This window comes from Thermobia domestica, chromosome 12 (genome assembly GCF_964235325.1).
Source record: "Thermobia domestica chromosome 12, izTheDome1.hap1.1, whole genome shotgun sequence".
NCBI classification, from domain to species: domain Eukaryota; kingdom Metazoa; phylum Arthropoda; class Insecta; order Zygentoma; family Lepismatidae; genus Thermobia; species Thermobia domestica.
Genome location: NC_137465.1, coordinates 120,692,876 through 120,719,698, shown reverse-complemented (window position 1 = coordinate 120,719,698; position 26,823 = coordinate 120,692,876). Strand labels below are relative to the sequence as shown.

Genomic DNA, 26,823 nt, shown 5'->3' with positions numbered 1-26,823 from the left:
TATTACATTTATAATTTGAAAACAAATAGGAAAGCAATATGTAAATTCAGGACGTAATTCTTGTCCTTTAGTATATTATTAGCAGTCTATCGAGTTCAGACTTAGGTCAATGCAATTCAAATGCCTGTATTGAAGTGGGCGAGAGTTCGTCAAAGCTATTGTAACACCTAACCCTTTTCATTAAGATTAAAAATAAATAATAATTAATTTAAGCCCAATAAAGTAGTAGCAAAGTTCGAAGTAATTATAAGAGGAAATAAGCACATTAAAGTCTCTAGTAATAATGCACTATATGTATTTCACTCAATAATTTTGGAACGAACATATCAATTTGTGTACTATTTTGTCAGTCTGGAAATATAACTGTAGAGCAACTAGAATGGTACAGTAATTGACTTTTTTTTGTGTCAAAACTATTGAAAAAAATAGAGAGTATAAACTTTTAATGGTGGCTCTACAGGTAGATTTATTTATTGATAGTGCAACTTTATAAATTTTACTTCGTTGTAAACTTCCGTTTGAAGAAGAGATCAAGACCTTTTCTTTATTATTGGTTATATAATATAGCTTCAAATGACGGTACAAAAGTAGATCAATTTAATTTACAACTTTAGATAGCAACATACTTCAGATATATTCATGTATTTTAAATTTCTACATGTGGTGAGCCTTTTAAAAATTGAAACACAATTAGTTTCTTGTTGCAATAAGCACAAGTTTGTATATTCAATGCCTATTAGAACGGTAGCCTTAAAACGAGATTTTATTCACAAGTAAAAATTACATATGTATATTAGCGAGTGGAAGCAGCTTCTAAAAGAAGTGGTGATATTATTTTTGAGGAAATGTTGTTCTAAATGACATTGAAACCACTCTGTATAAGAAAAGAAAAATAAATGTAAAAATATCGTATGTATAAGTTGTTGCTGCAATTTCTTTGATGGCTGTAGATAGCTTCCACCCTTGGAAAGCCACTGATGTAAATTTTGTGTAAGTTTCCCAAACGCACAAGTTTTATTTCTTTAATTTTTTATTATTTCATTTATTTTACAGTGATTATTAAATGCTTGTGTTACTACATATACTTTTCATCTTGCAGTTCTTCACAGCAACTTTTGCAATAGAAGCTACGATGAAGTTGGTAGCAATGAGTCCCAAATACTATTTTCAAGAAGGCTGGAACATTTTTGATTTTATTATTGTTGCTTTGTCCCTATTGGAATTAGGATTGGAAGGTGTTCAAGGTCTGTCCGTATTACGATCATTTCGATTGGTAAGTATTTCGAAGGGTAATTTCAATATCTACTTTTATAGTTATTGCCCAGCTTCATTGAATATTATGTGGTTTTTACTAAATAACATAAATAAACACATAAACACACACACACATACACACACACACACACACACACACATATATATATATATATATATTATAGATAGAGAGATAGATACAGATAGATACACATCTATGATACAATACAGAATGAAAAGTTCCTGCCATCGCGTAGGGACTAAACAACCGAGTGATGTCTCTTGATGAAGTTCAATTAAAGAAAGAGAATCATACAAAAGCAAACGAATAAATGTAAAACAAAAACCATCATTCATACTGTATATTATTTATTTCCTTTAATTGGTTCCATGTAATTTTCAGTATGATTCCCGTACAGTGCAATGCAGCCCCCCTCCTAAAACCTGTTTAAGGCCCCAGCAACAATTATCATACTTCCACCTGCAATTTCTTTCTCAGCACCTCATGAAACCCGAAACCTTACAAGAGAGGTTCTTTTCTCATCATGTAGAACGAACATTATTGTTTTTTCTTTCATACTGTCCATTAAATCGTTAAATTTATTATTATCTAATTGTAATACTCCACCAGAACAGAATCCTGAAAGCATCGAAAATAGTAGGTTTCTGTACGGCGTTAAATAGATTCCTTGCATAATTAATACAGCTCATATCTGGAGAAAACGAAGGCTATACTAGTGCTCAAAATACAGTAATAGAATCCTTAACGAAGTTCTCTTCTATCATTCTGTAAAATGAATCCTACTTCATTGTACCGGTGGTATAGAGCTGAGCTTAATTATTGCTTCGATAATGCATTCTGGTAAAGTGTGTTAGCCATTATTCCCTAAATTGGACTAAGAGGTGTTCACTGATATTGTCTATCAAACCACTAACCTGTTAAACATGTTGGATGTCATGTCAGAGGTTCCCAATTCCCAAGGTTTCTCCGTCTTTGTAGCTGGTGTGTGGTAGAATATAAACAAATATTCAATTCGTACATGAAGAGCACACAATTTCAGTTCTGCAAACACTATTCTCGATTCTTCATCCATCTGTACTCATAACGTGTTAAACTTAGATTTACATCATGGAAATGCTGTTAAATGGTTTGAGACGAACATAAATAATATTCAGAAACTGTAGCTGAAGTTTTGTTGCCAGAGGTAGAACTTCAATTTCAGCCCTCTCCTAAAACTTCTACTTACGGCTTCAATAACAATTCTCATCCTTCTATCTACTATTCTTTTTTTTCAGTACTCTCATACATGAAATTCTTTTTATTCATGTTTTGTTAAAGGAAAGTGACCATAAATACTGGAAGATTTATATATCTCCAACTTTATATCAGTTCAACTTTCAAAGCTTCCATGTAACATTAAGTTATAATCAAGAAATAGAAATAAATTCTTTCTATCCGATATGTTGAGTAGAAGTGGACCTAATCTTTCTGTAGATTTTTCTAATTTTGTAACCTTACATATTTTATTAAATGATATAGACAAATAAAACTTTTGGGTTTCTCCATATATAGTGTTTCTTTTAAATCAGATAACTCGTATTTATAACGTTAAGCCTCATTTTTTTAAAGTATATTTTCTTTATAAGTAAGCAAATTTTTATAGGTAAATCACCAATTACATAAATACTCGGTAAGAAAGAAGTGTTGTAAGATGTAGGCATATATTGGAACTTCTAAAATTATTTTATAAACTTTTACAATTGTTCCTAATAATTTTATTTGAGTACGGAGCTATTACTACTCTTCTTATGAAACTGAAATTACAATAATTTCTTTCACATTGGTTCTTTTCTGATCAATGAAAACTCAAAATCCAGCTCTACTAGTGCATAATCAAGATCTTGTTGTCTCGAAATTCGTTATTTAATAATTCAAATAGCTCTGCAACAACAAGACGCGAATCATAAATTTAAAACATTTACATAATACTTTTCAATACATGGAAAGCAAACTGAACCTTATGTGATTATTATTTATATATCACTCACACTTACAACGAAAATTATTTATAATACAAATATTTGCAATTACACATCTAATTGTGATATTATCAATTTTTTTTTGCTTATTTTTAATTCTATTGTTAAATATAATACATATCTTTAATCCTATATTATTAATATATCTAATTTTGTGAGTTTTATTCTAGTTATAAGCGCATTATTTATACTAAAGCGGATTGTTTATATCTATAGTTAAAGTTGGAATATTAAGAAATAGGATATGAAAAATAATCATCGAGTATATAGGTTTAAGTATTGTTTTCTACTATGCACTGAAATACAATTGATTACTAATGCTTTGTTTTGTTTTACAGCTTCGAGTGTTCAAACTCGCAAAATCCTGGCCAACTCTCAATCTTCTAATTTCCATTATGGGTAAAACCATGGGTGCTTTGGGTAACTTGACCTTTGTATTGTGTATTATCATTTTCATCTTTGCTGTGATGGGTATGCAACTTTTCGGCAAGAACTATGTAGGTACGTAAACACATTTACTGGTATTTTAATCTAGTATATCGTTCTCTTAGTATTTGTTATTACTAATTACAGACTTGCCACTTTTTTTTTAAGAAGGGAATTCACAAACATTTTTCAAATGGAAGAAAAAGCATTTTATATTATTTTTTACTGCACTACATCTAAATATACGATTTAAAAAATAATCTAACGTTGCTAAAAATTTATCTATCTGTTTTGTGAATAGACACGTTGAAATATATTGCTAACAAACTGTGAACATGTTGCATTAGTTTGGTCTATTAAAGAGATCATGAACAAGTAAATTTCATCATTGTATGATTTAGATCACAAAATACAATGTGATCTATTGTATGTGATCAATGTGGTCAGCACGATCTTGGGAATACAAAGAGTTGAGTCGCGTTTAAGTGCCTAAATTTGAACTTAACATTATCCTAGGAAACTCCATTACACCACTACCTATTTGCCTCAGTGTGACTCTCATATGTCTTAACAAGAGTCTTGTACAGTAATTTCTGCTTTTACGAAGCAAAAAAAGGGGAAACCATTCCTATTTACAGGTTTTCCGCAGATCCTGGAGAGTAGTGAAACGACGCAAGGAAAGTTCTTTCTTCAGAACATCAAATTCACAAAAATCCATAGGGTTGGCACGGTGACTTTACCAATATGTTCTCAAATGCAAATGCCTAGCTGCACATGGTTGTCTGCATTTATTGCATAAATTTGTGGATAGAATGAAACATATTTGATGAAGACGTGCCCTAGTACAAACGATCTTGATTTATGGTATTTCCATTCAGATGAGGGAGATCTCCCGCATAATTAAATGTCAGTATGTGTCACTGATAGTATTCAGATGATGCAGTGTAGTTGATGTTACTGTTTTCAGGTAACTGACGAATAGTGAACCTCTATAACAACGGTATCCGGCAACGACCATAAATTCTTGTAAAAAAGTTGCCTTGCAATAAAAAAAGAATTCTGGACGGGAATTTTGGACAGCCGAAGTGTAAGTCACAACCGAATTTTATCACAATCGGATAAATAAATCTAAGCCCATCCAGTGTAGTGACGAATTTCCATTTGACACTGGACAAACGACGTCTGGGGTTGACGTCTTTCTCTTCCAGCGAAGGGTGTCACTTAGAAAATGTCCTCTGCCCTTAAATGCCTTCTGGGAATTTAAGTGGTCGCACAGGGTGTGATTCGCAGTTTTCTAGGATACATGTAGCCAAGTGGACATCACACATTTTCAAGGAGAGTTTCATGGAGAGCTATTCAACGTACCTATGGAGACACAATTAGAGTCACTACACTGCATGGTCGCATTTGTCACTCTTTATTGAGTGAACTAAAAGCTGAAATCTCTTTGTTTTTATATTGCTTAATTATATTCTTTATAGGACTCAATCCTAGATGAATTCATTTCTTTGCACTGTTTTTGAATTTCAGACTCAAAAAATTTGGCGTGGAAAAGTGCCACTCTTTTCTTTTTCCGAAATACGTATATTAATTTTGGGAGCCATGATGTACACACTATATATTTACGATAACATTGCAAGGTCATAATTGTTTGTTAACCTTCAAAAAAAGGTGCAATTGCTATGTGCATAGGTGAGGGGTTGAAATTTAGATACATACTGTATATGCGACTCAACTGTCTGTATTTAATGTGCTACATATTGAATTTAAGTTTTAACGAACTTAAAATTTTCTTTCGTATAATTTTCTTCTAAGAACAACTGTTACATATGTGAACGACACGAAATATAAAGCGAATGGGTTATATCGGAAAGAGTATATATGAAGAGTTATATATTCCTCATTCCTTTATAAATATCTGATTTTGTCGTGAATAACATCATCTTGTTTTGTAATTTCAATAGTTCGTAAGTTCAACAACCACTGTTGTGTAACATCTACATTTAATACAATAATTTAAAATGTGTTTAAAAATCAACAATCGATGTATAGTAAAAAAGTATGACAATCGACGAATGGTTAAACAAGAATTTTAGGAAAACCAAAAGTGAATCAAAAGATTGTGATCTTGACTATAATTAGCTTTTGGATCAGGGGCCATAAACGGCCCCTAAGTCGAGTTTTCGTACTTTCTACAGAATGAGCACATCATACTGATAGTTTGGGTTTGGCTACACTATATATAGTTCTCCAGATATAAGGCGTACAAGAAAATTATTGATTGAAATAAATGGGATCTTTTGATCCAATAAAATGAAGTTAATCATAAGTGCTAAAGCTAAAGATCGTTTCAATCAGAATTCTAATCCTTGCTGTTATTTTGACAGTTTATTTTTAGAGTTTCTTTGACACGAACTTCTTCACATCTTATTCGCAAATAATAATTTTGACTCTTTTCTCTATCTTGTGAGTAAGTCGAAACTCAACCATACTGTAGTTCTGGAACCTTTCTATAGCCACAAATACAAATCAATATTCTATATAATGTGTTTCTTCTTTTCTTTTCTTCAAATGCTTTTCAATTGTGATTTTGAACCGCAACTAGCAAATATGAATAAAGATTGTTTTTAGAAAAAGCTTTAAATTCAAATGTTAGCTATTTCAAATATATATATATTTTAATAAACCGATCTTATAGAATTATATTTAGCTAATCAATGCATGTAACTCATCACGTTGTCGTGACAAAAATGTACCAAGTCTTGGCTATTACAATGTCTCGAATGCCATACTTAACATGTATAAATTCTATTATGTGATGTTCGTAAGATTTAGTTACTAAAAATTGATAAGTGTCGAATTTATTGGCAATACTTAAGGTACTGCTGCTGTAGTATAGGCACTATATTAATTTGAAATGTAATCACCTGACTTTTAAACTGTGAAAACATAATTTCGAGGAACTATCTTGGTGTCCATATTCCACTGCTTCTACTGTACATAAACATTTGGAACGAGGAATCTCGAAAAGGACATGGAAAACTTAATTACTTGAAAATTTGTGGAAACATTATCACACAACTTTTTCGCTCAATGCCTTATCAAATAGTAAGAAGAGAAAATAGGGTCGAGATGTTATCTTCGTGATAGGTTGTTGAAACGTCAGAGTGCTGTTAAACATAGATCATGTTTTATATTTAAGTTTCTGGCATTTCTTTGGTGCTGTAGGATGTTTCAAAGAACAGTTCTTGTAACTTTCTAAAATTTTTCCCTTCGTTTGTTATTTCCATAATTCTTCCGTACTCTTGATGACATACTAGACCCCTTTGTTTTATATCCTTCTTCACTAAACTCTTTCTTCTTTTAAACTGACAAAATTATCACGTGACCCTGCATTCTAACATGGCGCTCACTTGGATGCTTCACAGCTTTCTTTCTGTTCTTTTTCTTTTTTCTCTCTGGACTTCTTTCCTTCCCTTTCTTAGTAAAAATACGGTACTTATAATGTTTTTTTAATTTATTTTCATGTTTTTATATTTTCACTATTTTCTGGTAATTATTTCATTTTCCGTTCTTACTTCAAGTAGAACTCCTCGTGTATATATATATATGTCAGCATTTCTCAAACTATAGTCCACTGACCACAAGTACTCTTCTAAATCTGCCCTTCTAGTCCTCTCAGATTGTACATCAATCTAGAAAAGAGCCGTCCAGAAGTGTGGAAAAATACATTGCAACACACATTATTTCGAACACGGGAAACAAAGTGGCGTTGTACATCAGTGTAAATAAAGACATACATACGCCATCCAAACATCCATAATTCAGCATAGATGCCGAGTATCGCAGATATATACTATACCTATTTCAGCAATGTTCAATGGGTGCGCAAGGGACTTCCTACACGGCATAATTCTCAGACATGCTACAAACATAATTCTAAATCATGCTCTGATTTAAAGGTGCGTTCAAACTAAACAGAAAGTAAGCCTTGATAACATGAACATGGAATGAGTCGGCTGGAAGTCGGTAGTGTTAGAGACCGGTTCTCATGTTCGAAATAATGCATGCTGCAATTTATTTGTCATGGTATAGTTCACAGTTTTTTTTTAACTTATAAGTTTTATGGGGAATCCCTTGCGCACCCATTGCACATTGCTGAAATAGGCATGAATTGAATGGCGTGTGTGTGACTTCCTTCACGCTAATATAGAATGATATTCTACGGTTCATTATGTTCGAAATGTACTTTTTAAATATTTTGGGCAGCTTCAGTTCTGAAATTGTGAATTTTTCCCCCACAGACCTATATGAACTTTTTTTTTCTTATTTTGATGTGAGAAATCACGTCGGTATAGTTCACTAGCATCTTTTATATATGTATTATTATAAAGTATTCTCTATAACATTCAGTTATTTAATGAAGAAAGAGAAATATGTATTTTACTCATCAATATTAACATAAAATTAGGGGAATTTTAAATAATACTATTTTAAAAAATACTTGTATTAACATATGCTCAAAACTACATAGAATTGCTTTCGAAGGAAATATATGTAAGATGACCCGTTGAATATTCTGACTTATAAAAGTTGTCCTCACTTGAAAAAAATTTGGGAATTGCTGATGTATACTATACATGGTAAATTTTCGAAAATGGTTTAGGTTGAAAAATTATCTGGCTATAAGCGTAATGAAGCTTGTTCAAATGAATAGAATAAAGTTTCAGATTAGTTTAAAATAACAAGTTTATGACACATTAAATTTACATTTTTGTCAAAAAATTAATAAAATGTTATCTAATTATAAGTTAAATATTCGAATATTTATGTAATTGTATTAATAACTTTATTCCATCCTTTGTTTCAGATAATGTCGATCGTTTCCCTGGTGGCGATTTGCCAAGGTGGAACTTTACAGATTTCATGCATTCTTTTATGATTGTGTTTCGAGTGTTGTGTGGAGAGTGGATCGAATCTATGTGGGATTGTATGCTGGTTGGAGACTGGTCATGCATTCCATTTTTCCTAGCAACTGTTGTGATTGGAAACTTGGTTGTACGTAAACACTTTCCATCTTTTGTGTGTTTCAACGTTAAAAGAAAATTGTGTGTGATTTTTTTTAAATATATATATATCGTTCAAGCCTCAAGAAAAGTTTAGATCAATTTTATTGGTTTATTTTTGCGTTGAGTTTCTTAATGGTTCACCAGTATTTCCAGATTATGAATAAATCTTCGAAAATAACTACCACCTACGAGTCTATTTAGGGTAGTGATAATAAATTAAAGTCTTTTAAGAGTAAGTAAACAATTTTCAATGCAGCCTGATAAAATATGTAAAAGATAAGCAAACAAACTTAGTATAAGTTCATGTTCATGTGCAAGGGAATTGCAGTCATTTATTATTATCTCGTTACCTACTTTTGTTGGTTGTGGCATAGTTACCATGACTTTTGAAATATATATATATATATATATATAAGAATAATTTTCTAGGACATGGTAACTGTCTTATTATTATACAACTGCCAATTGTTTGCAGCAACGGAAATCCACTATCTGCCTTTGCAAGCAACAGGATAGTGCTTTTCAATGCCATCAGTATGTGGCATCTGTTGACCCTTAATAAGACTAATATAAATGAGCACAGAAGTACAAAGATTGAAAAAAGGTACAGTACATAGCAAACAGCTAATACCCTTTCAATAGTTGCTCATGGTGTCCACATATCTTTGTCAATATGAAATGGGTTACACATTGACTAATCACATACAGCCGACAGTGTTCAATGCCATTTCTCTTGTTGACAAAGACATTTGGTGCTTAGAGCACACGAGAATCAAGTCCAAAACCAAAGTTGTGAAAGAAAAAGTTTGTATAGTACGCTTAAGTGGATGGAAAAGTGAACTTTTTTTTAAAAGAACATTTCTTTAAGCTATGTTATGCATAAATGTCGAAAGCTTTTCCGTCGGTCCGTCAGTCTGTCTGTCGACAGGTATCAGAGCAAAAATGGTAAAAGATAACAAGATACTGTTTTTTTTAATTGATTTAGCAATTCCATCTCTTCCGTTAACTCTATTCAAACCGGAAGTGATTCAAATTAGTCATATCTGATTTTAACGATTGTCGCCATAGAACGAAAACGGTAACAAAGACCAAGAATGTTTTTTTAACGATTCAGTGTCTTGAGGTAACATAACATGATTAGCCTGAACACTCTACCAAAACCGGAAGTAGTTCAAATTTAGTATTACTTCTGGTTCAATACTGATTTTCTTAGACCATAGACAAAAATGGTAGTGTATAGCGACAAGTGGTTTTCTGCAATTGATTCAGGGTGTAAAGAGATCATACCATCACATCCTGCAACACCCTGCCAAAGCCAGATGTGGTTGAAATCTACTACTAGTTCTGGTTCCAATACTGATTTTCGTAGAGCACAATCAGTAAGAGATATCGATATAAAGATTTTTTACAATAGACTCAACTTCCTAAGAGAGGGTTTTATGTCATCCCTTGACCATCTATTCAATCCGGAGTTGGTTCAAATTAACGATTTCCAGTTTCAACCTTGATTGTGGTAGAAGAAAAATAGTAAGTTATGGCTTTTTTAAAAATATAAAGTCAGTGTTTGAGAAACCAGTTCTATCTTTGATCTTATTAATCTATTGCAATCAGTAGTTATAGATGTAATACTTCAAGTTTAAGTATTGAATTCCCATAGTTTGGAAATCCAGGCCCGTATCCACGGGGGGATCTGCCCCTCCTCTAAATTATTACTGCCCCCCTAAAATTTTCACTATAGGCTTGCAAATGAACTATAACATGTGATGAATTATAATATATTTGTATCGCCCCCCCCCCCCCAACTTCTACCGGCCTCTCCTACATTTTTGGGCTGGCTACCGGCCTGTGGAAGTCTACTGTAGTTTTACACTGTGGAGCGAAACTCGCTCGTTTACATTATAAGATTTATGTACAACATCTGGGAGAACCTTCAGATAGAGATCTTAAAGATGAGGTATGTCTTAAATGGCCAAAAGTGAACTTAGTTCCCTAGTGCAATGAACAAGTCATATATGAAAGCCATCGAGACTATTTGAAGAGTATTTACTGTTTGCTACATTTAAATTTATCGTACTTTTCTTTGTGCCTTTGTACTTTTTGTTCATTTGTGCATATCAAAAGTGACCGAGCACTGAATCCGATTGTTCTCTGCCGTTAGCGAATACACATAGACACCATCTGTTGGTGGCACTGTAAATCATGTTCCTGTGGCTTTCAAATACACATACGCACACAGTGGATTTTGAATTCTGCTTTTTTCTTCACGAATGTGCCACAGTTGCCATGACATCTAGATCATTAAATTCCAGTAAAGATAATAAAAACAAACCAAACCAATAAGGATAATTAAAAAGATTAAAATATATTTAAAGTCCTGTAGAGAGCTTTATGGGGTAATTTTTAATATGAAATGAAACAAAAGAAAAATGTTATGAACATGTATCGGAAAATGCTACGTATAGAGTTAAAGGCGTAAGAAAATATCCTATAATTGCAGAAAATTATATGAAGTTACATTTAAACAGAGAATGAGAAATAATACATGTATTGTTAGAAAAAAGAAAAAGTATAATTTATAGTTATTGAGTACTGAGATTGTTAATTATTGTTTTGTTGATGCGGAAGCTGAGTGTAACCATTCTGTGAATGAAAGAAAATATACAAGGAACAATAATTAATTAGATGAAAAGAGATGTAGTCTCTGAGAATACTAATGAATGAGAAGAAGAAAGGAAGTATTGAAATTTCTACAACTTCCAAACTAATGTGCTAATGAATGTGCTAATGACAGTTAAATGTCAAATAATGGAAACGATATCCATAGAATCCATATTGAAAGGCAGGCACTACTATTCCCGGACTTTGGTAGCCTTCTATGAAGAAAAAGAAACGGTAAATTCTTCATCACTTTTAGTGAATCATTTAAATACAGTAAAATCTGACTCTTATTTGGTGTTTAGAAAACCATGCGCAGTGATCACAAATTCTGTATAGATATGAGAAAAAACAATATTAAAACCAGAATTAGAGAACCTAGTCTCTCGCCAACACTATTTAATATCTATCTAGAATAGATAGTGAAAAAGAGCCTATATGATGAAGATGGCATTTCAGTAGGAGGTAGAATGATTAGATGTATACGATTTGCAGAAGATATGGCGCTTGTTGCAGAATCTGAAAAGAAAATCAATAAGATGTTAGAAAACTTGAGGAAGGGCTTTGAAGAATATGGGATGAAAATAAATGTTAGAAAGACAAAAGGCATGGTGATTGGAATGAAACGGTCTGTGTCAAATATAAAAGTGAGAAGGGAGAAACTAGAACAAGTGAATAGTTTTCGATATCTGGGTAGTATTCTTAATAACGAGATGAAGTGCGAACATGAAATAAAAGCAAGGATAGGAATGGCGAAAGAAGCCTTTAGGAATAAGAAAAGTCTGTTTTGTGGGACCTTGAATAAAGAGTTGAGAAAAAGACTCATAAAATGCTTCGTGTGAAGTGTTGTGCTGTATGGGGCGGAAACATGGATGAAAGTGATTAAAGGTCCGTAAAAGTAATCACTTTAATCACGTAAAAGTGATGAAAAAGATTGGAAGCCTTCGAAATGTGGGTGTGGAGGAGAAAGGAAAGAATTAGTTGAATCGAGCGGAAAACGAATGAGAGGGTGTTAGAATTGATGGAGGAGAAAATAACACTTCCAAATATTATTGAGAAGAGGAAGAGAAACTGGTTGGGACATTGCCTAAAAACAAATTGTGTCGTGAGGGACGTCCTAGAGGGTATGGTAGCGGGAAGGAGAGAGAGGGGGCGAAGGAGACTACAATTAATGGATGATATAAAATCAGAGTGATCATACGTGAAGACGATGTTAGCGGAGGACCGTGGAGCATGGAAGTTGCTCAGCTGCGGCAAGTGACTTGCCAATAAAGGCAGAATACCTATGATGATGATGATGATGATTACGTATGAAACCCCGCAAACAAAACATAGTTGCTGATATTCTGCCAGTTTAGTTTAGTGTGCAACAATAATTTTAATATGAGGTGCTTCATGAACCACACTAATCGAATGATTATTGATAAGCTTTTAACTCTGGTCTTCAAGAAAACAAGAAGTACAATGGTTCATGAAGCACCTCATATTAAAATTGTTGTTGCCAGTTCGAGAAAAGCTCTAAAGTAGCACAATATCAACAATCATTCTTTATTTGTGAGGCTCCTTATGTAAATTATTACAATAAATGTTTCATAAACATTTTACATAGGTTAGACGAAAAGTTTAATGTTTGAACTCCACATTTATACGATATATTGCTTTTACTTTTTATGACTATCATAGACGGAAAAATACCGATCTGTACCCACATGCTTTAACATTCGTACTAATTTAACATCGTCTACCGAAGAACCTGGCAATGTTCTATTCTTTACAACAATGGCAAGTCTTCATATATAAGACACACAGTTCTGTACTCACCACTACATGAAGACGATGTTAGCGGACGATGCATCTGTTTCCTACCAATTCATTTTTGAATGTTTTCGTCCTAGTCCTTCGCTGTAGCAAGGAATGTTGGATTTTAAGCTGTGTAAATCCTAATTTTGAAAGCTCATTAGGTAGGGTCTATATTGTATTTGCATAGTACTCAACCGTAACATATGCTGATTTGAATTCATTCTTTGAAATTTTACTATTCTTAGGATATCATTCACCAAATCTCTGATGTTGCGGAATTATTAATAATAATTTCCATAACTAAACGAATGGCTTCTGACTTATGTGTAACTGACCTTCTTCGTTCAATGTATTATCAGTACTCACTTCTAAAAGTTGTACGTAATATTTGAAATCACCATATATATTAAATCTGTACATGATTTACTTTAACGAAAGTCAATATATTTCGATAATAGTTTCTTACTTGCAAACTTGAATTTGTGTTGAAGTCTTCTTTTCAAAATGTAAATAAAGGTGTCTAATTTATCAAACGAGGCTATTAGGCTGTTTGAGAAATCCATCATGTTAACTATCTTTATTCATTTTAAGGATGTTCATAATACAATTTCAAATTAGTGCAAAGTGAAATTAATGCTAACTTGTATTTTCAAAATAATCTATAATGTTATGTACATGCGTGCACATTTACAAGATACATTGTCACCTCTTTCTAAATGTAATGTCTGCATTGTCACATCTGTACAAGATGCGTCATTGCCAAGCTGACGCAAAATATTCGTGACAACTAGCTTTTAATGTAATAGCTTCTACAAGGAATACTATGACAGGCATTTGCTGACGTCTTCCAGTATCCTTTCTATCCTCGTGTCTTCACATTCTTCTTTCTTTTCACAGATTTGTGATCTGCACTTTTGTGTGTCTACATACTAGTTGTACTATGGCTAATCATGTAGGCATATTTGTACATTTTTATGGCAATTAAGATGAGAAATTTAAAAGGAATACTGCGCTATTAACACTATTACAAGGATTAAAATCTAAAGTCGTTTGTAATATAGTTTAAGTACTCTCTCTAGGATACTCTTTAAAGATGGGATCAAACAGAAAAGTATCTGAAGGCGTATGGTTGTGAAATTAATCAGTCTCACAAAAACATTGTTCATGAGAAATGATAGTATATAATTATAAAACAAGTGCACTGGAGAAAGAAAAAGTGACAAAATTCGTTTGAATTTATTTTAGTATTTATAAGTCCGATCAAGTAAATGAAAACAAAACAATTAATTACATCTGTTGTGTCTCAGGCACATGTAAACTTATATAACTTCATGGCCGTTGTAATGTTTATCATAGTTGTAATTGTAATTACGTACTATATATAGAGTTCATTTTCTTAGAAGGGAACATGAAAGTAAACAAACACGTTACAAGAATTTTAAAAAGATATATATTCTAGAATACATACAGTATATATAATATAAGCTTAAATAATTAATTGATTATATTCCTTATTCCGTACATTACTAGTTAAAATAAACTATATTTAGTTTTGCCTCAAGAGTGTGGTATGTAAACAATTCAATTGTCTTCAATGATATGTGAGATTAAATAAAATATTAGTAATAAAAACAACGAGAAATTTATCTCAAATATCAGAGAGCAGTGACTACTTGACTTCAATATTAAATAGGTCAATAAGGAACAAATATTGTAAGTTCATATTCTATTATTTTTACAGGTACTTAACCTCTTCTTGGCCTTGCTCTTGAGCAATTTTGGTTCCTCAAATTTAGCGGCACCAACATCTGATAATGAAACCAACAAGATAGCTGAAGCTTTCAATAGAATATCACGCTTTATCAACTGGATGAAACGTAGTTTGCTAAATTTGGCTAAAATGATGCGTGCCAAACTAACCAATCAGATATCAGATCAGACGCCAGGTGAGGGACCCTCCTCCAGTTGGAAAGAAGGTTTATATCCAATCAGATTGCTTGTCCTGTGTGTCATGTATTGGGTGTCACCTTAGCCCTTAGTTTTGTAGATTTATGTAGCATCAGATTGCATTTCCTAGGGCTTCTTACTGTTTAGTTGCACTATTTGCACATTTATTTTTAATTATTATTATTCTTCAAAATAATTTACCAAGAAAAATTAGCATCCGTTTTATTTTCATAATGATTTTTTTAAAGACACACGAAAGCATAACTATTACTTTCAGTTGTACGAAATAAAACTGAAGTAGTAATGAATATAGTTTATTCAGTTGCTGAATCAAAACTACATTAGCCGCTTTGTAATCTTAATTTAGAACTTAATTTCACAAACAATAGATTAAATCTAGTTGCATTTTTATCATATTGAAGCTCCAAATATTTGCAAGTGAAGAAAACTATTTTCTAAAATTTTTAATTTACTGAAATGCAAGTTAACATGAAACTGTGTTAAGATAAATTATGCACAGTTTCTATAATAGTTTCTTAAAAGGCACGAAGGATAAGGTTTCTGTAGGAAAATAAAACAAATTTTGCTTACTTAAAGAAAACTACAACAAAAGAACAGAAACATACTGGTATTTCGTTGGTACCTGAAATATTATGAAAAACAATTCCAGTACGAGAACAGATGCCTAAATATATGTGAGTAAAAGCAAATGGTAAGACATTTCAGGTTGTCCATCTTTATTTTTAAATCTCACTGGATCCTCCTAAATGTCTTGTCTCATTTTGCCATATATCTGAGTCTCTTGCTGGAACCAGAAACCCTTTCCGATTACGAACTGCTTGTATGGATCTGTTTTATTATATAATTTCTTCTTATGTCCCTATATGACTTTAAAAGGAATATTATAATAACTGCATGCTATTGCTTTGAAATATATTACCGAATATATAAGTATTGATACACACTTCGAATGTCACATATGATATCTGTTTTGATAATCTAACTTCAAGATTATATGTGTGAAGTTACTCTTCTCTTTATATCAAAATTTCACAAAACTTGTGCTGGTTCTTGTCACGAACTGTAATAATATGAGATAAAAAGTTGTGCTTATAATAACTCCAGTAGCATAGGTAAATAATTCTTCTAGAATTAACCTCTATGGAACTCAGCAATAGTATTCTAATATGCAGTCAGATAGACATATTTGGGAGGTAAAAGTTTGGATCGTGTAAGTGTGGTAATAACAAAAAGCAGTATTTCATATTGTATCATAATCCTAGAATTATGAAGTTTTCCCCTTTTTCCTTTAAATTTTTCTTTCTTCAAAATTCGACGAAATGACGTATATAAGTTCATTAAAATACGTATCTTTAGATTAATTTTAAGTTTTCTTCAACATAATAAACATAAGATTCATAGTTTTAGTTAAATCTTACATATGTTCGGAGTATATACTAGACCACACTATTGATTTTGCACTATCCCTGATTGAATGGGATATTTCGTCCGTTTTGTAGACTACAGGAAATCAACATCAAGAAACTTCGAATCATAAGTTAGGATAACCAATTTAATTGAAGAAAAAAAGGAAAACAGTCTTCAAATTATTATTTCTCAATTTGTTGCAAGTTTCATTGTATTAGAGAAATTCAAGTTTTCACTTTTCTTGAATTCGAACTGGAACTGAAACTAAAAATTTCCTTGAGTACAAATAACGTCGTTCTTAATATCGTTCAGAAAACTAAAGTTATACCTAAGTTGGTATGTTAAAGGAGACATATAAATACAAATATCTTCATAAGTTTAATAATTTACTATTTACAATACGAAGTTAGAATCCACCTTCAAAATCGACAAGAGCACTTAGTTGAGAAAAAAAGGAAACATTAAAGTATTTGTACATTTTAACAAATTTTGTTTACTTCTGAAATTAATTTTTAGTGTAAAGAACTAAAATAAATTATTATATCAGATCAGAGATATTAATTATTGTCTTAGGTTTAGTGTTTCTTTTACAACTTCTTTGGATTCATTAAACTAATATATTTAGCAATCGATATTTAGTAATAATATGAAAGTACATTACTGATCTTAATTACAGAACTCCTTAGTTATACTGCCACTATTTGAAACTTTAATTCTCTTCTTATACGACAAAACCAAACAAATGATTTGATAGTCATTTCTTAGTTTCGATAAAGTCTGGAGAGTATTTATATATTGATATAAAATGTAATATAGTTGCTATTAATTGCAAAGATTAGCAAACAATTTAAACCTTAACATTTGAATTTGACTTTTGAAATCAGTATTTCCTTGCATCGCAGGTAAGTTTTACACATTTTTACTCAAATATTTCTATTAAAGAAAAGAGAAAAAGCATAGTATACTTTCCCTTTGAAAATGCATAGCATTTTTTCATAAAGAGAATTAGGATATTTTTATAATGTAGTACCAATAATATTACAGTTTAACAATGGTAATACAAAATTGAATTAGAGACTTTGGTGATTATTATCAACAGAAATTAAATATTAATGAGTAATTGAAAATTATATTATTATCTTCTTCCTTAAAGCACAATTAAATTATTATACTAAAAGGGCCAATAAAACATTTACTTAGATATATTTCGGTTTAATTCAAAAAGCAAAACTTATGAATAAAGTTATAGAAAGGAAATGTAATTTTCTGCAAAACATCATAATGATTTAGGTAACAAAGTATGTTAAATGTGTGAGAAATTCATGTTATGAAATATGCAGTTCATTATGAGAGAAAGAATTTGATTAATAACAGAAACTTAGTTGTGCTTGAAATCATGTTTGAGTAATCTTTTGATAGTTTGTAGTTCCGATTCCAAGTTATATTGTTCATGTCTCTAGAATATCAATATTTAATTATTCAATAATTATACAATATTTAATTATTTAATAACTATCAGTATAATAATTTATAAAAGAAAAAATAGAAATCATAGAAATGCAGTTTAAAATTTAGTACTTGCAGAATTAAGAAAACATCATACTTAACCAATTTAAAAAAGGAAGTTAAACCTGCGCGTATAGACGTGGATCAATATGTTAAACCTTGATTCATATAATACAAAGTGCCAGTTTTGAATTCTGTTATGACAATAGAAAGAAAGTCCATATTTCCTTGTTAAAGCATGCAATCCCATCTAAATGCAGAAAGATTTGAGATTAGTTGAAACAAAGTTTTAGGAATTAGGTTCATCAGATTTGCTGATTTTACTTCTCGAAAATTGATTTTTCATTTACTTTATAAATTGTACCAAACAATAATTAAGTGATTCTTGTAACAGAAATAATCCTATTAAACGTAACCATTATTAAAAAATTAAAGGCTTTAATGCTGAACATTTATTCATGACTATAACTGAATAACTAAATTCAGAAAATGTATCTTTCTGATTTATAATGGGGTTAATAAGTTTAATTTTAACTATTTAAGAAATTTAAGAAACTGATAATCACTAATAATAATCAAATACACCATCAATTCAGTTTTTCATTTGCGTTTTGCTTAAGCATACTGTTGCTGTCACACATTTTCCATAGGCCTAGTTTTTGTTTTTTCTTTGTTCTAACAGCACATTAAACGTTATCATGTTTTGTTTGAGTATACCTGAATTCTAGTGCACTAGATATTAACTATATGATTTCTTTCATGGTAGATGAATGAATGATGGTGTTCATGCATGACCGTAAATTGTTGCAATCTTCTGACCAAACTGGAAGGAGTTAATAATATTTTTTTCTTTTCTACTAGATTATTAATTCAAGTAAATTAGCCAATAAATGATACCTTATTTTATAGTAATCAAAGTAGTATACTTAAGTTAACTTTTCCTATTAAGAATACTGGTAAGAATTATTAACTTGTGGATAATACATTTTAATATCAGTAAAATATTCTTTTCAATTTTCCAAAGAATAATTTTGTTTTACTTCGCAGATTTCAATTTAGCATTGAAAATATTTTATAGTAATTAGTTATTTTTATTACTTTGTTGACCATATAAAAGCTTAAAAATTTACAGATATTTTTATTATTATGTTATTCTAGATTGGTTTTTAAATCAAAATTCTTGATAGATTTGCTTGAAAAATAAAAAGTAGTTTGGATAATTCATTTATTACAAATATGAACATTAATAAAAATGGATAGTGGCAGTTAAGATACTCTCTCGTTGAAAGAATCTTCAGTTAAAGCAGTAATCTAAAAAGAAAACTATAATGGAGCTAGAACAAAAGATATATTATATGCTTGGAAAAAATAATCCACTAATAAAATATTTATAGTCGTTTAATTAATTATATCTGTTTATCCTTTTGAAGTTGATGAAATCCAACTTTGTCCTATAAACTTCCAACAGCAGAGTATCTGTCTAGCGATCGAAATTATAACTTTTTCAAGGAATACTTTGGAAAGAACATATACAGTTAATAAATTCGAGTACATGTCGATAAGAAATACGGTCATGTTAGTATCAGCAGAAGTTTCGAATCAACAAATTTTATTATAATGTCTTTAAAATTACAATTTTAGTTATCAATAGTTATCAATAGCAAATGTTTCAAACCTTTAACGGAATTTATACAACTTCATGTTAGAAACTATTGTCTTAACGTTGTTGTTACTTTAGCTACTTTTTCTCTTTGTTTTGATTTTGTTGTATTTAAAATAAAAATGCTCGTATTAAATTAAAATTTATGTTGAAACCACAAAGTGAACTTAAAAGTAATATAATTCAACAGTGTAATTTTATTCAAATTAATAAAAAATACAGTTAATTAAATAAAATAAATAATTATGTTTTTAACTTGTAGAACAAAATAATATCATATTTATCTGCTATACATGTACCAAAATTCTTGAATTATTCTGAAAATGATACTTCTAAACGTTGTAGAAACGAAAAAATAAATAGAAATTGTAAAAGTTCCTTGAATCACGTAAAAGTAAGAAGTTTTCATAGCAACAGGCTTAAATTCTGACTAAATTATCATTTGTATCATTAAACAAGTATTTAGATGTCTTGAAATAAAATTACTGTGTTCTATTAAGAGTCATATCATTTTGTATTACCTAAGTACATAAAAGAGTGTTGAATTATTGTAACTTATGTCTTCCATAAGTTCAATCAAATATGATTAACTTAACCTCATTATTATATGCTCTTTAAAAACTGAATATTCTGTTGATTCTTTTTTGTTTCTTCTTCTTCCGTATTCGTTTACTTTCTGTCATCATTAATTCGCTTTCTTTCCTAATAAGTATCTTAACAATTCTAAAATATAAATTTTATTTTTCTTCCTGAGATAATAATGTAGAGATATGAGTTCTTGAAACGAGTTTCCCCCCAATTATAACAGATGTTAAGAGAAATAGGTAAAGTATGGCTAGCAAGAAAAATAAGCTAAGAATACAAATAACTGTCACTGTTTATAATATATTTTATAATTAAATTTGAATTTAAAATTATGCTAATCTAGTTCTAAATTAGTTGATGCATGGTATGAACATATTTCTCGGTTTTCTATTACTTTCTGTTTACCTTAGAATCTTAGAGACACTGTATATGTCATATGTTTGTATTTGATTATTACCGTGTGTAAAGAAGCTCAGCAATTAAAATTTGTTTAGAAATCGCGGGCGAAGAGCCACGATCTAATTCAAAACTAGGTTGGAATACGCTTTTTAGTTTAATATGATTTATTTCCCACAAAAAGTTAATGTATATTTTTAAAGCAATATATATTCAAAAAAATGTTAACTCAATATTTAAATTAAATTTAATCTTGTCTACCATGGCGAAATTATTCTGAAGAGTTCGCAAATTTGTCCGGAGTTTGGCGACTATGTTTAGAGTTCATATATATATATATAGAGAGAGAGATATAGACAAATAGGGTATATATAATAATACATTTACATTAATGTGTATGTAATACATTTATTATTCATATCTGGCAGTGCTAATTTAACAGTCGAGTATTTCTAATGTTGGTAAATATTCCAAATAATAATCGTAATAAACTTGTAGTAGATATGGCTGAAGTAAAATAGAATTCAAAATCAATTTCCAATAAATTAAACTTTTTGAGTTTTATGATTAACTACTGAAAAAACTTTTATTTTATAAAACTACAAAATTAGAAGGGAATATTCATTTAAGTTCTAATGAAAATTAATAACAAGATATAATTTTTAATTTAATTAATTTTGCTAAGGAGATTTGTAAATAACCCAGATTTCGATTAGCATTAAAGCAAGTAGCCATTAAATAGTACTTTATTTTTGTTCTGTACTTTGCTCTTCGATATAAGTAAAAATACTGTACTATGGTTTTCTAATAAATCTTACTTAAAGTGACAAGTAAAATCAATTTGGAATGAATTCGAAAATCTAGATAAGGAAATAAATCAATCTTTATATCGTATTTCATTTAGAAACACCAACGAATTTTATTTGATATATTTATCTAACAATGCTCCGCAACATCATGATTGGCTGTAAAGATGCCAAGAAATGTGTTCATTAACTTACATCGATTGAATACATTTATTTATCTGTAAGTGTATTTGCGTATGTTCATCTGGCGTATATTGTCTGCATGAATTTTCCTATAATGTACTTTCAATTCAGTTACTTTTATCGTGGTACAAGGACATGTCGCGCGCCAAGATCTATCTATCATCCATTAAATTAATACTGGTGTTGTATATTCACATGCCTTATCAATACAGTTATCATCTGTGACATTAACTTGTATCTAGTAAAATATTTCAGTATTTTTGAATGTATTTTAATGTTTAATATTGAGCTGTCAACTCGAGAAAATGTAGTTTCATTATTGTATACAAGATTTCTACATTATGTATTTTTGACCCAGAAAAACTTCTGGAATATGTTTCATTTGTTTTCCTTACTTAAAGCTATATTTTTCTCAAAACAGAAAAAAAATGGAACTCTCACCTTTATTAAGCACAGCTCATGTTATTAAAAGTAATATGATGAAAATATTAAACAAAACATTCATGAAGAGTAAGATTATATAATTTTATAATGGTGAAAGTATGCGATTTAGCAGTTTCTAAAATTTAGTTACTGTACGATGGTAAAATAATAAGGTATATTCTGTAACAGTAACAGTAAATCTGTAATAGTAATAGTAAATTTTAATTATATATTACGAATTCTACATCAGAAAGTTACCTCAAATTGGTGCCTTTCTTAGATTCAAAATGTTGTTTAAAAAGTGACACTATAAGATTGTAAAAAGAAAGGATTAAGGATAAATAACAATTTACATTTAAAATGTGTAACAGTTAAAACAAGTAAAAATTATATATGCACGTTCATCAGGATTATCTTCATGCTTTGGCCATGAAGCATGCAGTATGATTTATGTGCATTTCTTATCATCCTTATCGTGTGTTATTTCCACCTCTCTGATTTCTTCCGTTAAAGACATCATAATTAATAAATTAGTGATATTAGTAGAATCTTACTGATGCGATCATTATGAATATACCTTTCACAGAATATATTCTAACGTAAAAAATAATTATGCATAATTTAAAAGTTCTTAGATTCTCTGTCAAAAGAAATAATGTCTCTGATTTTTACATATTTAAACTCTAAAATGTTTCAAAACAAATTCATTAATCAATTTAATTCCTTCATAAATAATTATTGTTGAAATAAAATAAAAAATCTTGACATGAATAAGCCAAAAATATAAAGTGATTACATGATATCTGAAAAAATAAAAAAAGAAGTACTAAATTGTCTTCGATATTGAAAAGATTGCGTTCTCGCTTAGAAAGGAGAAAATACCAAAACAGAGAATATGACTTGCCTCAACCTACTAGATCGATAGGTCAATTGATAAAGATTTTTGTTTATCTGGGGAGGCTATATGTCAATTGAGCAATTTTTTTTTTTTTTTTTATTCTTCTGGTTTCTCTTTGAAATGTTTAGAAATGATACGTTTGGTTAGTACATATTAACAAAGATTACTCTACAGAAAAGAAAAAAAAAATGATATTATTGCTAAGCTGCTCTAACAATTTTTATTCCGAAATGAAACTGTAAATAAATAAATAAATGGTTTATAAGATTATTTCCAGTAAGTTGTAAAGAAAATTTCTTTCATATTTTGGTTCTGTAGGTAAGTACGGAAGGGCTTTTTTTAATGAGCAATGAATCAAAGAAATATCTCTTATGTAGATTAACAGTGAAAAATTAAATAATAGGGCCAGAACTTAATTACAAAGTACATATATAAAGATACAATGAAAACTTCTACTTTTTTTCTGTTGTGTTTCTTGGGAAGAATATTACAGAATATTTTATGGGAAAATTGTTACTTCAGTATATAAATGTGCTTAATATTATTTTAAATTGCACAAGAAATCAATTTTAATCCATTAAATCATTATTTCTAATATAACGTTCTCGAGTATTAATAAATATTTATCCTCGCTCTTTCTTCTTTAAATGTCACTTTGTGTATTTTATTAAATATAATTTTCGGTTTTAAGTTCTTGTTTTAGAACACCGTTATCCAAGAAATCCATATGTCGATTTTCCACAGTGTGAACTTCTGTTTTTTTCTATCTGTCTCTATCTTTCTTTCTCTATTTCTCACCTCTGTGACTAAGCAACTTGTCTTTCCACTTGCATTCCGATAGGACTAAGCTTTATGTGTATCTATCTTTGAAAAATCGCCTGTGTAATTGTTTCCAGCAGTGTGTGTGGTATGACATGTTTTCAGATCAGTGTTAGGGTATGTACAGGTTTCTTTCTTTGTTAAGTTTCTAATTCTAACAGAAAAGAAATACAGAATCAAAGCTTGTAAGTAAAAATTAAAAAAAAAGGAACATGTCACTCCCTTTTTTATTTCAACTGTATGCCTTTGCGATATTGTTATCTCAGTATGTAATCCTTTTTGAAAGACACTTCTTTTCTGAATCTAACCACTTAAGTAATGGTATGCATTACCGTTTTTTCACAGTTAAGAAAACAATTGCATGTTTGATTTTTCCTATACCTTAGCTTTGTTTTTCATAGATCAATGATTAAACACTATGCGAGTTCTGTCATAGAGCACCTGTTGATAAATTATTTATTTATAGAAGCATTCTTTCACTATTTTGCTAGTAGACTGCATAACGTAAAAAGTGAGTAGTGTTATTTGCACTATTTTTTTTAATTGAAAATTCCACTTGAGCTGTGTTTTAAATACGAATTTATAAACTACTAACTTAGATAATGCAAATGAACACAATAGTTAAAATTTTTGTAGGAAATTGATAATTGATGCATTGTGGTTATGCTTTGCACAATTCTCACTTCTGGATTGCTCAAATAACAACTGGAATATTTTAAATATGAATTAATTTAAATATAAATATTAGTAATATTTGTGACTTACACAGATCTAATACCAACTTCATTCATAATATTTTGTTTTTTAAAATGTATGTATATGTTAACCATTCTTACTACGATATCAGTAGCTCCTGGATTCGAATTCCATCGTTTCCTATTCTGATTGGAACTTTTCCTCAAACACAGAAGAAGAATGACAGTGTAGAATTTTTAAATATATAGAGTCTAGAGTAATTTCTTTCAAAAATTCTTATCATCTTTCATTGGTAATGTTTTCAGTTTAAAATGGTCTCAGTAGCTGAATTTAGAATCTGCACAGTGAATGAGTAACTAAAAATACACAAAGTAATGGGCATTGCAGTTTACATTAACTTAAACTTCAGTGTCCGTTCAATGCCGGACTTAATTTATTTAGATACAGAACCTATCATCCATTGCGAAATATAATTGTAATTCAATACAATATAAATCTCACTATCACTTAATATAATGTAAGTAAGTCTTACAAAAAGAATATACAATTTCTGAAATGGATCGTGTGGTTTCTCTGTCAGAAAATAAAAGAAATCAATGCAATTTCAATCCATGTTTTATGATATTTAATTATCAATAACCAAGTATTTAGTTGACGCTTCTATATAATAACAACCATTTTTGTTGAATATTTTGTTCAGAATACGTTAAAAGGTTTAGTGATAAGTAACGATATTGCAAATCTAGTACGAAATGCATTTTTTGTAGTATTTTACATTCATTTTCGTATTCTTGACAAAATTGTTGAATAAAATTGACTTGAATTTTTTTTTAAAGAAAGTTCAATTTATTTGATAAAATGTTGCAGCAAGAAGGTTTACAGAATTCTAATAATCTTACAGTCTGCAGTAACATTCTTTTTATGTGAGTGTGGTTTAACTATTTCGGTGAATAAAGAAGGACAAAAGGAGATGAAAAGAACCTCCTTTACAGCATGACTGTGAATCGTATATCAATTTAGTAGTATAGATTGCTAGCAGTGAAAATAGTCATAATAGCAAGTAAAAATAACTTGCTCTTTACACTCACCGTCACAAAACAGTAGCACATTCGAGGAAATGTCCCTCATCTTCAGCTAACTTGCGCCTCTGAAAGGTTCAAAGGGTAAAAACATGTGGGAAGATGAAAGGATAGAAATGATAATTCTAAGTCAGCTCAAGATGAGAGCCGTGTCCGTCAAAGTGCTACTGTTTTGTAATTTATAGCAATAAGTGTGAACAGTTAACTTTCACTTGCTATTCTATATTGGCAAACATATAGGTGAAGAGAGACGAAGAAATCATGGAATATAAATAGTACTATACACCATAATATAATAATAATGGTTAAATTTATTACATTTTCATAACAAGAATATAATTTTTATTTATAATTCGTCATAAAATTGGCACTTTAAACTTAGATTTTCATTTTAGTCCCTGTAAACCACAAGATTTTTTTTTTTTAAATTTTATTTCAAGTTTCATATATATATATATTAAATATTTTAAATAAGACAAATGTCTTATAGTCGGAGGCAGGTTATTAAAAACTTCTAAACCACAATACAAAAATGTTTCAGTGTATTAGTTAATTTAACGAAAGGATTACTAATTGGTAGACATTTTCTTTACAACATTGAGAAATTTGAATGCTAAATGTGATAATCGTAAACAGCAAACTTACCTGAAAGCAATATCTCAGGTATATACAGGTATATGCTTATATATATAAGTAAGTCGAAAATTATAGACCAACCTGGGTGCACAAATGCCTTCTTTCGGAGTTATAGGCTGCCGAAAATATGAAAAAAATGAAGTTTAAAGGCCCATAGATACAAAACTATGACACCTACTGTAATCAGGTCAAGACTTCACTCAGAAACTAATATGTGCGCTATCCAAAAATACATGCTTGAGAACCTAAGGTACTCACGCAACAATTTTTGTAGAGGCTGTTTGGTTACGGGCATATAATTTGAAGTACTCACCAACTACTTCTATAAAAATTGTTGCGGAAGTAGCACAGGATTCTGAAACATTGATATTTGGATAGGGAACATACTAGTTCTAAAAAAAAAGTTTTGACCCGACTACGGTAGATCCCATAGTAATGGAGCTATGGACCTTTAAAGTTTTTTTTTCTTTCTTTTCTTTTACAGCCTATAACTCCGAAAGGAAGCATTTGTGTACTC

The 26,823-nt window shown here is 30.2% G+C and overlaps 1 protein-coding gene and 1 long non-coding RNA gene across 25 annotated transcripts in view; one reads left to right on the top strand and one right to left on the bottom strand.

Annotated features, from left to right (window-relative positions):
• The window catches only part of para (sodium voltage-gated channel paralytic), a 651,733-nt gene that overhangs the window by 565,991 nt on the left and 58,919 nt on the right, over window positions 1-26,823 (top strand). For 17 of the 24 annotated variants that reach the window (XM_081734028.1, XM_081734020.1, XM_081734025.1 and 14 more), the window contains 4 exons: window positions 1,100-1,273; window positions 3,633-3,795; window positions 8,591-8,778; window positions 14,986-15,220. In XM_081734028.1, coding sequence (XP_081590154.1) covers window positions 1,100-1,273; window positions 3,633-3,795; window positions 8,591-8,778; window positions 14,986-15,220 — 760 coding nt within the window. The remainder of the gene's footprint in view (window positions 1-1,099; window positions 1,274-3,632; window positions 3,796-8,590; window positions 8,779-14,985; window positions 15,221-26,823) is intronic. The other 7 variants (XM_081734031.1, XM_081734030.1, XM_081734023.1 and 4 more) reach the window with 1 other exon arrangement.
• The window catches only part of LOC145666609 (uncharacterized), a 118,867-nt gene that overhangs the window by 68,229 nt on the left and 23,815 nt on the right, over window positions 1-26,823 (bottom strand). The window lies entirely within an intron of this gene.